The following is a 16,130-nucleotide window of genomic DNA, read 5'->3' on the forward strand; positions in this document are numbered from 1 at the left end:
CGCTCGCGCACTCTTCAAAATATGTAAGTTTGTGTCTGGGTAAGGAATTTTAAAATTTTAGATAATTTCAAATTCTTTACTTTTAATTGAAATTCTTTTATTGTTTAAATATTTTATTTTGATGGAGTAATTTCAAAATTTTGGATTTAAACTATTTTGTTTGGATATAATACTTCAATTTTCACATAAGCAACATTTCATTTTTAAATATTTATTCAAGAAATTAATATTTAATTTTAAACTTTATTTATTGTCTAAAAATTATTAAAAGAAAATTATTAGTCTATTTTTAAATATTTTATAATTGAATTTTTTTAATTAATATTTAATAATTAAAAATTAATTTTAACATTAGACAATTTTTTATAATTCAATAATAATATTAGACATTGTATTTAATTATTTTTTTTATGAATTTACAAGTACACTCTTATTTAACCTTAACTGCTCAATGTAGTCTTCTTTTGCATATAAGGAAGATTAAGGAAACTAATTCATTTCAATTCATTATTATGGGCTGATTCCTTAATAAAATAATTATTATAATATCATGTTACTAGCCTACTATACTCATAAGTATATAAACGACATATGCAACCACAAATATGATTATTTTAAATTCTTCTTTTAAGTAAAAAAGATTAAGTTTCTTTGTTTTCTTAATAGATTAAGATTCTTTATTTGTATACTATATTAAAAAAGAATAATATAGTACTTCATTTGTCTCATAATAAGTGTTATTTTAAAAGAAAAAATAAGTCACAAAATAAGAATCTTATTGTTAGTTTTTTAATATAGTATTAATTATCTCCTTTCCATTTATACCATTGATAATATTATATAGAGAGATGTTTTTATGTTGTATTATTTCTATAAAAAAATTATTTATAAGGTTAATTTTGTAAAATCAATATTCACTCTTATCGATTATTAACTTTTTTATCTATGTAAAATAATTTAGGATGTCACTTATTATAAGACTAAGGATTTATAAGCTATCATTAATATGTGAGCATTTCCTAGGAAAAAAAAGGTATGAAAAAGATAAGAGTGACAATCAACTAGTTGATTAGTGTGTTGGATGAGCTAATGACAGAAAGAGGATAAACAAAAGAAAGTATAATATCATTCTAATTTATGTAAGAAAACTAGTAAAAAATAAATTTAATAAACATTTTAAGGATAAAAAGAAATAAATATAAAACTACATATGAAACAATGTTAGAACCAAAGACATAAAAGTCTATTTTCATAAAGTTTTGATGATAACAAATTGAGTCTAAATACTTTATTCGAAGAGTCTTGATAAAATAGATGTTTTTAATGAACATTTTCTATTGACCGTCCAATAAATTTTTAATAAAAATAATTCATTAATTTGTTTAGATTTATTAAAAAATTTACATAAAATTCAATCCATTTAAAGTAATAAAAAAAAGGCATACAATCCATCCATCAACAATTTTTCATGGATGGATATTCAATCCATCCATAAAAGTAATTTTTTAAAAATTAAATAATATTTTTTGAAATATTTTTTCACTTTTTTCTTTATAAGTCATTTCATTCTTATATAGTCTTTTAAAATTCGTAAGATTATTTTTATGTCAAAATAGTCTTTTAAATCTCAATCCAATAAATATCTCATATTAATCCAATGGATTTTGAAAAAGTAATGGATGAATCAGTAACCATCCATAAAACTCAATGAATGGATTGAATTCAATTTATTTTTATTTTTATTGTAATTGATGAATTGAATAAATTTACTTGATGGATTGAATGGATGATGAATGATGAATAAATGGATTCATTGCCACTCCTACTTTTTATACACAAGGATCCAATGATCTTTGTCTCATTTTTGTAAGGTTGAATTAGGCCTAAACTCACATACTAAGATGGTATCAGAAATATCCTAGTCTCACTTTAAAAGGGTCACCCACCAAATTTATCTATGTATCAAGCGTAAAAGTGTTGCGTGCACTATTGGAAAAAAGACTTTTAAAATCGGTTATTTTTAACTTTTAAAATCGGTTCCGTAACCAATTTTGAAAGAGCCGATTTATAAAGTTAGACTTTTAAAATCGGTTAAACAACCGATTTTAAAAGTTAACTTTTAAGATTGGTTGCTTTATAATCGATCTTAAAAGTCCGGACGATGAAAAAAAATTAAACTAGAACGGGCCATTCCAAAACTGGAACGGGCCGTTCCAAAACAGGAACGGGCCGTTCCAGGCTAGTTAACTTGCAGAACGGGCCGTTCTCCATGGAGAACAGGCCGTGCTCCTTGCAGAACGCCTCATTCTCCATGGAGAACGACCCGTTCTCCTTTCAGAACGGCCCATTCTGAGTAGAAATGAAGAAAAATCGCATGTACAAACTTGAGCTAAAAATAGTTCAAGATAAATGCATGAAACTTGATTTGGAGGATGAGGCCATGAAGTGGCATCTGCGGTTCGGTCATCCTCACTTTGGGGGGTTGACTGAGCTGGTGAAAAAGGAGATGGTGTTTGGACTGCCTAAAATGGAATTTGAAAAGAAGTTCTGTGAAGAATGTGTGATCGGGAAGCATGCGAGGACCTCTTTCCCAAGGAGTTCTGAGTACCGAGCAAAGGAGCAACTCGGACTGATCCATACCGATTTGTGTGGGCCAATAACTCCAGAATCATTCAGTGGTAAGAAATATTTTGTCTCTTTCATTGACGATTTTTCAAGAAAGACATGGGTTTATTTTTTGAAGGAGAAGTTAGAAGTGTTTGAAACCTTCAAGAAATTCAAAGTGATGGTGGAGAAAGAAACAACTAAATTCATCAAAGTAGTCCGATCTGACAGAGGAGGCGAGTTCACTTCTGTTGAGTTCAACAAATACTGCGAGGAACATGGGATCAAGCGTTTCTTGACTGCCCCATATTCTCCGCAGCAAAATGGTGTAGTGAAACGAAAGAATCGAACTATTCTTGATATGGTTCGATCTATGTTGAAGGGGAAGAACATGCCGAAGAAGTTTTGGGCAGAGGCGGTGCAGTGTGCAGTCTATGTGCAAAATAGATGTCCACATGCAAAGCTAGGAGAAAAGACGCCTCAGGAGATCTGGAGTGGCATGAAGCCGAGTGTTTCTCATCTTAGGGTGTTCGGTAGCTTGGCCTATGGGCAAGTACCAAGACAACACAGGACAAAATTAGAAGATCGGAGCAAGAAGTACATATTTATTGGATATGATGAAAAATCCAAAGCATACAAGTTATTTGATCCTGATAACAAAAAAGTGGTGGTGAGCCGAGATGTTCACGTGGAGGAAACAAAGCAATGGTGTTGGAGTAAGTCGGCCGAAGTAGAAACTAGCTCGGACATTGTTGTACCTTCAACAACAACTACCACCGAGTTCTTAGATGAAGAATCTGAGCCACAACGGCCCAAGATGAGAAGTCTGCAGGAAATTTACGACACTACAAGTGAAGTTCATGTTGTATGTCTTCTGGCCGACTCTGAAGACTTGAGTTTTGAGAAAGCTGTCCAAGATGAGAAGTGGAGAACAACTATGGATGAGGAGTTTGGTGCGATTGAACGTAATAAAACTTGGGAACTGACCAACCTTCCTGAAGGAGCTCGACCCATTGGAGTAAAATGGGTGTACAAAAAGAAGATGAATGCTGAGGGAGAGGTTGAGCGTTATAAAGCTCGGCTTGTTGTGAAGGGCTATAAACAAAAGGAAGGGATTGACTATGATGAAGTATTTGCTCCTGTCACGAGAATGGAGTCAATCCGACTTCTGATCTCGTTAGCTACTCAGAGACAATGGAAAATTCTACAGATGGATGTGAAGTCAGCCTTTCTAAATGGAGTGCTAAAGGAGGAGGTGTACGTCGAGCAACCACTCGGGTACATGAAGAGAGAAGATGAAAAGAAGGTGCTGAGATTGAGAAAAGCCCTCTATGGGCTGAAGCAAGCTCCTCGTGCTTGGAATGAAAGAATTGATGGGTATTTTAAGAAAAATGGGTATGAGTAATGTCCATACGAGCATCCCTTGTACATAAAGAAATCAGGAAAAGATATGATGGTAGTTGCTCTCTATGTCGACGACCTCATATTCACTGGAAGCAATGCAAAACTGATTAAGGAGTTCAAGGAGATAATGATGAAAGAGTTTGAGATGACAGACTTAGGCCTGATGAAATATTTTCTTGGCCTAGAAGTGAAGCAATCGAATGAAGGGATTTTTATATCCCAAGAAAGGTATGCGCTTGAAATCCTAAAGAAGTTTAAAATGGAGGATTGCAACCCAGTTTCTACTCCAATGGAACCAGGCACGAAAATCTCAAAATTTGATGGAGGAGAACGAGCTGATTCTGGGAGATATCGTAGCTTAGTCGGAAGTCTCAGATACCTCACATGCACGAGACCCGACTTAATGTTGAGTGTTGGGATAACAAGCAGATTCATGGAGGATCCAAGCTACACACATTGGAAAGCCTTGAAGAGAATTCTGAGATATGTTCGGGGAAGCCTATCACTTGGTCTTTTCTATTCAAAATCAGATGACTACCGATTAGTAGGTTACTCGGATAGTGATTGGTGCAGAGATGTTGATGATCGAAAGAGTACTTCGGGTTATGTATTCCTACTCGGGAATACGACCTTTACTTGGCTGTCAAAGAAGCAGCCCATTGTAACTTTGTCGACCTGCGAGGCCGAGTACGTGGCGGCTTCTTGGAGCGTTTGTCATGCAGTTTGGCTTTTAAATTTACTGAGGCATATGGGAGTGATCCGAGATGAAGGGGTTGTGATCCGAGTTGATAACAAGTCGGCAATCGAGTTGGCAAAGAATCTGGTTAATCACGGAAGGAGCAAGCACATCGACGTCCGATTTCATTTCATCCGAGAACAGATCAGAGAAGGAAAGGTTGAGTTGGAGCATGTTGGAAGCCGAGTTCAAGCTGCGGACATATTTACCAAGCCACTGCCAACTACACTATTGGAGAATTGTAAAAGGCTGATTAGAATGAGAGATGGGAAAAGAATTTAAGTTTAAGGGGGAGATTTGTTATGAAACTTAAATTAGGAGTTTTATTTTGCTTAAATAATATTAATGGTGTTAATTATGAGTGACATTTAAAGATGCAAACGTTAATTTTTTTCTTTCTGCTATAAATAAGTGTAACATTTCATTTGCAATATGAATGAGAATACAGAGAGTTTATTTGCTCCCAATTTATGCCTTTTATTCTTAACAGGTAGCGTGCCATTTCACTTTTTCCTTGCAATGCAGCCATGTGAAGTGGGGTGAGTCCTTCCCCACCCCTCATAGTTGGCAACCTCTTATTTTTTCTTAACATAGCCTCTGCAATTCTTACATTACCAACTGCAGCAGCAAAACAGAAAGCAGTGTTACCTTTGTGATCTTGAAGTTCCAAATCTTTTTCGCTCAGTAGTTTCAGCAACTCCTCTACAAAGTGAAAGTGATTTGCTTCCGCAGCCACATGAAGTAGTGTGGCCCATCCTTGTGAGATTGCAACACTCCTCAACCTGCTATCTGCATCAATCATGGTTCTTGCTTCCTTCCAATCGCCTTTTATTGCAAGATTGTAAATTGGAGCACATTTCTTCACGTAATCCTCTAAGTAAATAGAGAAAAATGTTAAACATGCACATTTAATTATAGTTTTATTTTATGGATAAAATGGTAGATAAGAGATTATACTCTCAAGTCTCAAAACTACTAGATATAAAACCAATGACATATATGAGATCTTTAGACTAAATATCAATGTTTAATTAGTGATTAATCAATAAATTAATAGATACAATAAATGATGTAAAGTGAAATCCTATTTGAAAAAATATATTATCATATGTAATAAAGCATGTTCATGATTGGTTCTACATATAAGATGTGATTTTAGAAAATTAATAATTATATTTTTTTTTTCATCTCATAATGATTGCATTTTAAGGTTTTTAAACATAGATTAAGAACAAATAAATATATCATTTTTTAAATAATTTTATTAAAATAACTCAATCTTTTAATAAATATATTATTTTTAATTATAGTGATTGAATAATTTATGAAAAGATAAACTAGGAAAAAAATTCATTATATACTACATTGGAAAGGAAAATTGATTTTGAGACATTGATTTTCACACGAACACATAACTAACATGGATATTAATACATAGTTAATGTTAAAAATATAAAAAATACTAAGATACTATATATATATATATATATATATATATATATATATATATATATATATATATATATATATGAGGAGGGTTCAAACGACACCGGTGTAACTTTTACTAAGTGTTACACCGCTCAATAACTTTATATTAATTTTGAATTTTGAAAATTCAACCGTTAGATTAAAAGTTCATATCTCTTAGATCATATATACAAAATTTTATATTAATCCAAGATAATTTGATACTTCATTCTTATAAAACAAAATTGACGTAATATATTCATTTTAAAATACACTAAAATATGAACATTTTGATTACCTTCAAGTTGTTGTTCAAATTTAACAAAATTTGATATATATGATCTAAGATATATAAACTTTCAATCTAACGGTTGATTTTCAAAATTCAAAATTAATATAAAGTTATTGAGTGGTGTAACACTTAGTAAAAGTTACACTGGTGTCATTTGAATCATCCTCTATATATATATATATAGAGAGAGAGAGAGAGAAATATGAAAGAATTGATTTTAGTATTCTATTTTTAAGGGTCCTTATCTTTTGAAATTGTAAACCTTAATAATTCTGTTTATACACGATGAATATGCATAAATCCTAAGTATTACACTGCTCAATTATTTTATATTAAATGTGAATTTGGTAGATCCAACTGTTAGATTGAAAGTTCATATCTCTTAGATTATATATACAAAACTTTATATTAATCCAAGATGAGTTGATACTTCATTTTTATAAAATAAAATTCATGTAATATATTCATTTCAAAATACACTAAAATATGAACACTTTGATTACCTTCCAGTTGTTGCTCAATTTTAACAAAATTTGATATACACGTATAAAGTGATATGAACTTTCAATTTAACAGTTGGATTTACAAAATTCACATTTAATATGAAGTTATTGAGCAGCGTAATACTTAGTAAAAGTTACACCGGTATAATTATAACCCCCTATATTATATATATATATATATATATATATATATATATATGTAATTTTAAGCTTATTACTTCTAGATAATAAATTTTTTTTTCTCTAAAATATAAAACTACTATTTATGTTAAATAAACTAATATATAATTATTTAATAGAAAACTCATGAAACACACAAATATGAAAATATTCACACTTGAACTTGCTTACTATAATTTTAAAGACAGTATACTAACATCTCTAAGTAGTTTATAAATATTTAAAAATAAATATTATTTATTTAAAATAATTTTTAAGATCGAAAATATTAATTTTAGAAGGTTTAAATATATTTTAGTCCTTATAAGATGGGTGATTTTGATTTTGGCCTTTGTAAATTTTTTTCTTTATTTTCATCCTTGTAAGATTTATAAAGATTGTTTCGTACCTGTAAAATGAGTAAAATTAATATTTTTCTTTGATTTTCATCCCTCTAAAATATAAATTCACTAGTTTGATTATTTTAAGGTAGATAAATAATATTTATTTTAAAAAACTAAAAAAAAATTAGAGGTGTAAAATATCAATATGATAACAGTACGTAATAGTTGTAGGTGACACCTAAGATAATTATTTATCTTTTTTTTTTTTAAATAAAAAGTAGTTAAAAATGGTTACATAAAAAATAAGAATTAAAAATAAAAACTCCAATTTTAGAAAATGAAAATAAGAATTAAAAATAAGAATTCTAAATAAGAAATTAAAAATAAGAAATTTCTGACAGAATATTCCGTCGAAAATTTTTCGTCGAAAATTTTCGACGGATTTATTTTTCCGTCAGAAATTTTCGACAGAAATATAAATCTATCAAAAAATTTCCGTCGAAAAATATAAATTTTCCGACGGATTCATATCCGTAAAAAATTTGCAGTTTTTTTTTGTAGTGATATGTCAAATAGATTTATACTTGTATATAATATATTTATAGTAACACTTTTTATATGTCACTATATATAACATTTCTTGTAATGCATAAAAAAATCAAAGAAGAAGGAAGGTTGGGCCATGTATCTAGTCATATGTGAACAAGGAAGATAAACAAGAAAGATGAGAATATGAGAAAAACATGTAGGTAAAAATGACATTTAATATTATTGTATAAGATTAATTTAAAAATTTAAATGATAAATCTCAACTATTCATTTAATTATTTATATATTTGACCATTTTTTTTTCATTGATAAACTACATATAAATTACACTTCATTTTGTTGGTTAACTCATGAATTACAAAAAAACCGATGTACACCATAGATTTTGCCATATTTCATTATTCAACACCATCAAGTAATACTCCATGAAAAATTACAAAAACATACTCAATAATTTTACAATACAAATTAAAATTACTTTTTTATTATTATATAGTGACAGCCAAAACTGACACTATCAATAATATTTTTAAAAAAGAAACTAACCAACATATGTCACAACTAACACTTTTAATAAAATATTTTTTAAAACATAAATTTTATAAGTAATGATAGCCAATGTCGATACTAAAACTAAAAATGTAATTTTTAATAAAACACAATGTGTTTTTCTTTTGTTAAGATTTAAACTAATGACAAAAATCACTAATATAATGTATACATTGAGACGACAAAAAATACACCAACTATGACAATCTTTGATCGTCGCTATTTGCGTGTAGGATTCTTGTAGTGACCTTTATCATTATAATATTTTGATTATCTTATTGAATTGCAACCATTATTCATAACAATGTATATTATATCGTGAATAGTAGTAGAAACAGATTAGACTAGGTTAAGTTTTGGCAGTTTTAAGTCTGACTTACAACAAAATTACTAAGCTTGAATTTGATCTGTTTACATGTTATGGGCTTTATTTGAAGGCATAGTTTAACTTGTTTGAAAGATTGACCTAATCTAAAAGTTTGTTTTTGTAATCTATTTTATACAAGACTTGTAAATATGCTTAATACACCTAAATATTAAATATATTATTATTATTATTATTATTAATTATATATATTAAAAATAAATATTAATTATAAATTAATATAATATTGTTTTATATTTTAAATTGATTGGTATATAGATCTACTAAGATATTTTAAAAGCTTAAAACTTGATTTTTAGTTAAAAGACTTTCTAGGTTTAACTTTTTTAATAAACATGTTAGACTACGTGCCCCTAATAAGTTATTTGATTTATTTCCACCTGTAATCATAAAACCTAATAAACTTTTTTTTTTATTTTTTTTATTTATACTTGAGTCTGGTATATGAATACATGTTTTCTCGTGAAAAAAATTAATAAAAAGAATACCATAGCATGGACTAGACTTGTATAATCTATCCTTCCTTGTCGTATTCACTTTTATCTTTTTTCTTTATTTAATTACAATAACAATTCTGCTGTACATCTTGAACAATTGTTCGAAGTCACTTTGGCACTTTTTTCGTTTGTGTATTTATCTTCCTGTTATTTAGGTAAAAGACTAACATCCTTAAGCTACTCCATGTGCCTATATGATATAGAGCATGTTTACATGACAAAATTATTACTTTGTGAGAGTTTATTTACTAAAAAAAACCCTTTATTTTTATTTTTATTTTTATTTTTATTTTTTATAGAGAAGTACTGGAAATCTCTTCATAGGTTGCATCCACAATTAGGAAAGTAACCTTTCTCTGAATTAACTGCTTTTGCATTTTATTTTACTAACATAGTCATCATTTTGAGCCATAAGTAAGTCACAAAAATTAGACGCAAACAAAAGAAAATGAAAATTTATTATCAAGCACGAGTCCACAACCTTTCTAGTGAATCATGCGTTTACTTGGTCTAAACAGAGAACCACAAATGTAGGTGGAATACAATATGTCATACCAGAGAGGATACTGCAGAAATATAAACAAGGTTATTGGTAAAATCGCAAGTGAAGCTATGAAGATAGGAACCCACGTTGTACCATGGTAATACGTTATGAAGAAACACTAGTAGAAAATAAGTATATTACGTCACCCCTTTTACGTCGGAAATACGAAAATCCGACGTAAAAAAAATGCGGTGGCATTTTTGTAATTTTTGCGAACTTTTTTACGTCGCACCTGGTAAGGTCCGACGTAAAAAGTCCAATCTACGTCGCACCTGGGAAGGTCTGACGTAAAAAGTCCAATTTACGTCGCACCCTACCAGGTCCGACGTAAAAAAGACGCAAATTTGAATAAGAGAGCGCGAGGCACACCGCGCGCATTCACTTTTCATCACTTTTCATTTTTTTCTCTGTAAACCCTCTCCCTCTTCGTTGTGTAAATCCCTCCGCCTCCTACTCCTTCGGTCCTTCCTTCCTTATAATTTTTCTATCATTCAGTCTCCGTTCATACGACAAAAACAAGCAGTTTGCGTTCATACGACTAAATGTGTATTTTCCTTCCTTATAATTTTTCGAGGTACCATCTTCAAGTTTGTGTTTTTCTGTTTCTGGGCTTTTCTATGAGGTTCTATGACGTAAATGATGTTTTTTTCATCTGTTTGTTTCAAGTTTTTGAAGCTGGAGATGGAGAAGGAAGTGACCAAGTCTACCTGAGAACGCGCTCCTGGGTCTCTCAAGCAGAACGGCCCGTTCTGCTGGCAGAACGGCCCGTACTCCATGGAGAACGGGCCGTTGTTCAAACAGAACGGGCCGTTCTCCAAGAAGTACGGCCCGTTCTGCTTGGAGAACGGCCCGTTCTCCAAGCAGAACGGGCCGTTCTGCTGCACTTGTTTTCTTTTTTTTTTTTTAATTTTTTATGACTTTTTACGTCGGACCTTCACATGTCCGACGTAAATTTGCGTCGGTTTTCGCGCCCCGACGTAAATTTACGTCTCCCGCTTCTACGTCGGACATTTTTCTGACGTAAAAACCCCTAAACTAACTGACGTAAAATGTGTATTATGTACTAGTGAAAGCACTACTAAATGACACCATCATGCTGATAATTGAGATAAACAATGCCACTAGTCCAAATATCAACTTCAATGGCAATGACTTGAGAAAGTCTTCCTCAGCATATCGTGAAATGAGGATGGACAAGAAGATTAGGATTGAGGTTGAGGAAGAGACCAATGCCAATGCATCGGATAATGCAAATACCATGAACCAAGGTTTCGTCAAATAATTGGGAGATCCTAAGTTGTCGTTGTTACCACCTGGGACGCTGAAGGCAGCAGAAAACACTCCTGTTGCAATTAGGGTTGAATTTTTCGATAGATAATTTTTAGTTATTTACAAAATATTACTTATGAATTTTTTTCTGTAGATAATGTTTAGTTATCTACAGAATATTATCTATGAAATTTTTTCTGTAGTCAATGTTTAGTTATCTATGAAATATTACTTACGAATTTTTTTCTATAGATAATTTTTAGTTATCTACGGAAATTTTCAGTAAATAACATATGGTGGGTGGGTATTAAATAAATTCAGATTACCTACGAATTTTTAGTAGATAACCTTGGCGGGATGCATGGAAAAATTTTTCATGCTCTAAGTGATGTAAAGAATATTTGGTAAAAAATAAATATTATTAAAAATTATCATTTTAATTTTTTTTTATAAATTAATGATAATAAAATTAACGTAGTAATTTTTTATAATAATATCAAAATATTTAATAACATTTAATTTCAGAATAAGTACAATATTTAAAATAAATGAAAATAATAATAAGTATAATATTTTATTTTTGTATAACTAATATCTGATTTTAAATTTGATATGAAAATATTATTATATAATTAGATAATATTTTAAAATAGTATTTTATTAATGGTTGATAATTAGAAAATAAAACAAGAATAAATACATTTTTTGAATTTTATATCTTAGATTTAAGATGAATAAATATATTAAGTTAATTAATAATTTATTTAAAATGTTAAAATTTAATTTATAAAAATAATATTTTGTATAGTTGAGGATGACTTAAATGAATTAATTTGTACTACTTATATTGACAACATGCATCTGCTTTTCGGTAGTTTATCTCATCAGAACTCTACTGTTTGACTTGGAGTAATATAGGGATGGGTGACCTTCTGGGAAGTTTCCCGGAAATTGTGCAGTAAGGACAAACAGAAATTTTTGTAGATAACCTCACCCATAGATAATTCCGTAGGTAAGTCTTTTAAATCATATCTGTAGATCAATATAATCCTTAGATAACAACTTTCGTGGGTAATCCGTAGATATGTCCGTATATAAGGTTATCTACAGATAAACTTCTCATAGATAACGTTATCTACAACCTTATTACCTACGGATTTTTGGTAGATAATTAAGACTTATCTACGGATTATCATGCTTATATATGGATTTCTTCCGTAGATAATCTTGATTTTTCTTGTAGTGAGAATACTTGGTGTTGAGCTTGGAGAGACTTGCTGAAAGAATAATTGAGTAGTTAGAGACAAGTTAAAGAATATGTAGGTTTGAGCTAAAACTGACTTGTTTAAAAAATACTTACATCTTGAAAAAGATAGTGGAACTCAATCTGGTTGGATTGAGAACTAGATGTAGTCTCTGTATTTGAGACAAACTAGTATAAAAAATTAGTGCTCCTTTGTCTAATTACTTTATAGTATTTCTTCTATCAAAGCTTTTACTACTTCACTACACTTCGAAAGCGCGAGTTTTTGATATACACTATTCAACGTCCCTTCTAAAGTGTATCTTTTTCTCCATCAATTGGTATCAGAGCTCAGCCTTTGATAGGGTTGAACATCTAATAGTGTCAAAGGAAAATGATCCAGAATGGAAAGCAGCAATTAAGGATAGTACTTGCCAAAAGGAGCTTCTCTCACAAGGCCTCCAACCTTTAATAGAGAAGACTAGCTACCCCTACTAGAGGGATAAGATGGAGATGTTCATTGTAACACCCCAGCAACCCGCATGTGGATATTGTCCGCTTTGGCCGCAGCCCTCACGGTTTTGCTTCTGGCAATGGCACACATGCCACCCCAAAACATGTCCACACAAGGAAGGTATCCACACCCATATATATGGCATGCTTCGTTCTCCTTCCTAACCGATGTGGGACTTCACAATCCACCCCCCTCAAGGGAGTCCAGCGTCCTCGCTGGCACACCGGCCCGGGTCCCGGCTCTGATACCAAATGTAACACCCCAGCAACCCGCATGTGGATATTGTTCGCTTTGGCCGCAGCCCTCACGGTTTTGCTTCTGGCAATGGCACACATGCCACCCCAAAACGCGTCCACACAAGGAAGGTATCCACACCCATATATATGGCATGCTTCGTTCTCCTTCCTAACTGATGTGGGACTTCACATTCATCAAATCCATCCAATACTTACTTTGGAAAATCACCACACAAGGAGATATAGCAATCAAGAAGCATGAGAGCCACACTCAAGAAGATTATAATACTTTGTAGCAAAATGCTAAAGCAAGATATATATAATTGCTTGTTCTCTATCTCTAAAATCGAGTACAATAAGTTCTGTAGCTACTCTACTGTAAAAGAGATGTGGAATGTCATCAAGATAACTCATGAGGGCATTAAGGATGTCAGACTCAAATGAAATGCCACTCTTCAGAACTACTATGAGTTGTTCTCTATGAAGGAGAACGAAACCATTTATGAAATGTTTGGAAGAGTCCAAACAATTCTAAATAGCCAGGTTAAAGTCCCTAAGAACTGATTTTTCAAAAGCTCAAAACAACCTAAAGATCTCAGATAGCTTACCCAAGATTTGGGAGCCAAAGGCCACAATTATTGTTGAAGCATGAGATCTCAAAGTTCTTACTCTCGATGAATTTTGTAACACCATGGAAAATACCAAGCTATTTAGTATATATGCATGTATGTATATGTTATTTATATGGATTTGGATTGGATTATGAAGATGTGGATTTGAAATGTACTTACCTCTGTGCATGTTGTATGTTAATGTGGTTTTGATTAGTTATTTAAGCATGGTAGTGATTTTATAGTATGAGATGAGAGGTTGATGTTTTGAGAGGTTTGTATAATTATGTGTGTGCATGAATTTGGTGGATGATGCATTGTACACCATTATACTGAACTGGTACTAAAAGGGAAGAAGACTGATCACCTTCCTTCTCATCTTGATTAAGTGAAGTATTATGGCATGCAACTCATTATTCCAAGCATATGTATCTGAAAGTAATGTTTGTTTGTGTGTTGATACATGTTGCATTTCATATGGTAGTGAGTTGTGAGTATTGCATGGAAAGGAATAAGATGGATAGGAGATTGAAGGATAGGAACATAAGATAAACCCGAACTTTCTGAGTGAATTTGAGGTTGTTTTAGAGCTTAGTGAGTTGAAATACTTCAAGAAATAGGATATTTGAGGTGAATAGGTGCTAAGGGTGAAATTTGGAAATTTTGGAAAATGGCTATATATAGGAACTTAGGACCGGAGGATTTCATTTGCCAGACAGAGACAATTTCTAGAGAGAGAAAGTAGAGAGAGGGAATCTGGTCCGGAGGGAAGCTGAGGACATATTTGGGAAGCTTATCAAGCCAGGATCAATCTTCACAACTGGAGTTTTAGGAGATTTGGTCTCTAAAGCCTTGAAAAGTGAGATTGAAGTTTGAATTGGGAATTTGAGGGTTTGTCTAAATCTTCCATTTCTGAAGTTTCTGAGGTAAGGGTAGTACTTATAAGACTTAATCTAGTATGTATGGATTTGAAATATCATATTAATTCATGATTTATTGCTTAAAAAGTTGTTTCTGGATATTGTTTATGCTTTATAATGGTTCAAACTCGTGTAATTTGGATTGGATTCATGATTGGAAGGAATTTTCAAGGTTTTTCAAGGGTTTTTGGTTGCTGAATGTGCTGGGTGCGCCGGGCGTGAGTATTTTGGTTTTGAGGTCTTCATGAAAGTTGTATCCTTGGATGTTAGATTTCCAATGGCGTTGGAATCACCCAAAAAGGAGGTCTAGAACTCCATATATGACTGTTTTAGTGAACACGGGTCAGGTTGCCAACGTGGGTTATAGCTGTTGCAGTTTTTCAAATTTTTAACAAAGTAAATCATGGAATTAGGACTTTATGTCTGCATAAAAGTTATAGGAAATCTTCTTATCTTTCATATGAGATAAGTTTGAGCATGATAGGATAAGTATAACTCATAATATGCTACTTTATGTGAAGATTGTCATTTCACAAAAGGGTAAATTGGTTAAATTGATAGTTGTTTTGAGTGTTTATTTTTTTTATTTTGTTATATTGAGTAATTTGGCATGGTTATGGAAAAGATTGCATGTAATTATGGAATGTGCTTATGTATGTTTGGGTTGGAAAGCTAATAGAACTCAGAGGAGTAAGGTTATAGTATGGATTAGATCTCTTGGTGAGATCAGGATATAATCTTTGGGAAAATATGGAATTTTGGGAGTCCCATGGTGAGGATTCCAATATGGAACTTTTCCAAGGATTATATAATAAACCACTTCAGATGTTAGGTGGATTCTGAAGTACTCCTCTAAGTATTCTATTTGCTACCAGTATGGATCTAGGCCGAGTCATACCGATGGATGAGGTGGCCTCACCAGGATTACGTGACGACGTAATCCAACTATATATATTCCATGAGAGGTTAGGCGTGGGACATGGGTTGATGACATGTTTCACCGTATCAACACTTGGGTTGGATGGTGTTGAGGCCAACATTTGGTTTGGATGTGTTGGTTACATCATGGATTATACAGTGGTGTGACTTTGTTTTTGGATGTGGAATATGTATACATATGGTATGGATTGTATACATTATTGGTTATGAATTCTTTATTAAATATGTATACATTGGCATGGATGTGTATACATTAGATTCTGGATTGGTTTATATTTGGCATGGAAATAATTATTTATAATGTTCATTTCCTTGGTATGGATATATATTGTCGATGAATATCTAGTTTAATGATATTTCATTTT

General features: G+C 31.7%; 2 protein-coding genes across 2 annotated transcripts; both read right to left on the bottom strand.

The window, feature by feature from the left end:
- Positions 1-5,165: 5,165 nt before the first annotated feature.
- Positions 5,166-5,546, bottom strand: LOC145955495 (uncharacterized). The gene has a single exon (XM_083070294.1). It carries the CDS (start codon positions 5,544-5,546, stop codon positions 5,166-5,168), a length of 381 nt encoding a protein of 126 aa, XP_082926420.1.
- Positions 5,547-8,658: 3,112 nt separating this feature from the next.
- LOC145955497 (uncharacterized) lies at positions 8,659-11,392 on the bottom strand (the record flags this gene model as incomplete). Its single annotated transcript, XM_083070298.1, has 2 exons — positions 8,659-10,151; positions 11,108-11,392. Coding segments are annotated over 2 exons (462 nt in total), but the record flags the coding sequence as incomplete, so codon positions are not given.
- Positions 11,393-16,130: the final 4,738 nt, after the last annotated feature.

Source organism: Cajanus cajan, chromosome 1, assembly GCF_000230855.2.
Source record: "Cajanus cajan strain Asha chromosome 1, NIPB_CcT2T_4, whole genome shotgun sequence".
Lineage (NCBI taxonomy): Eukaryota > Viridiplantae > Streptophyta > Magnoliopsida > Fabales > Fabaceae > Cajanus > Cajanus cajan.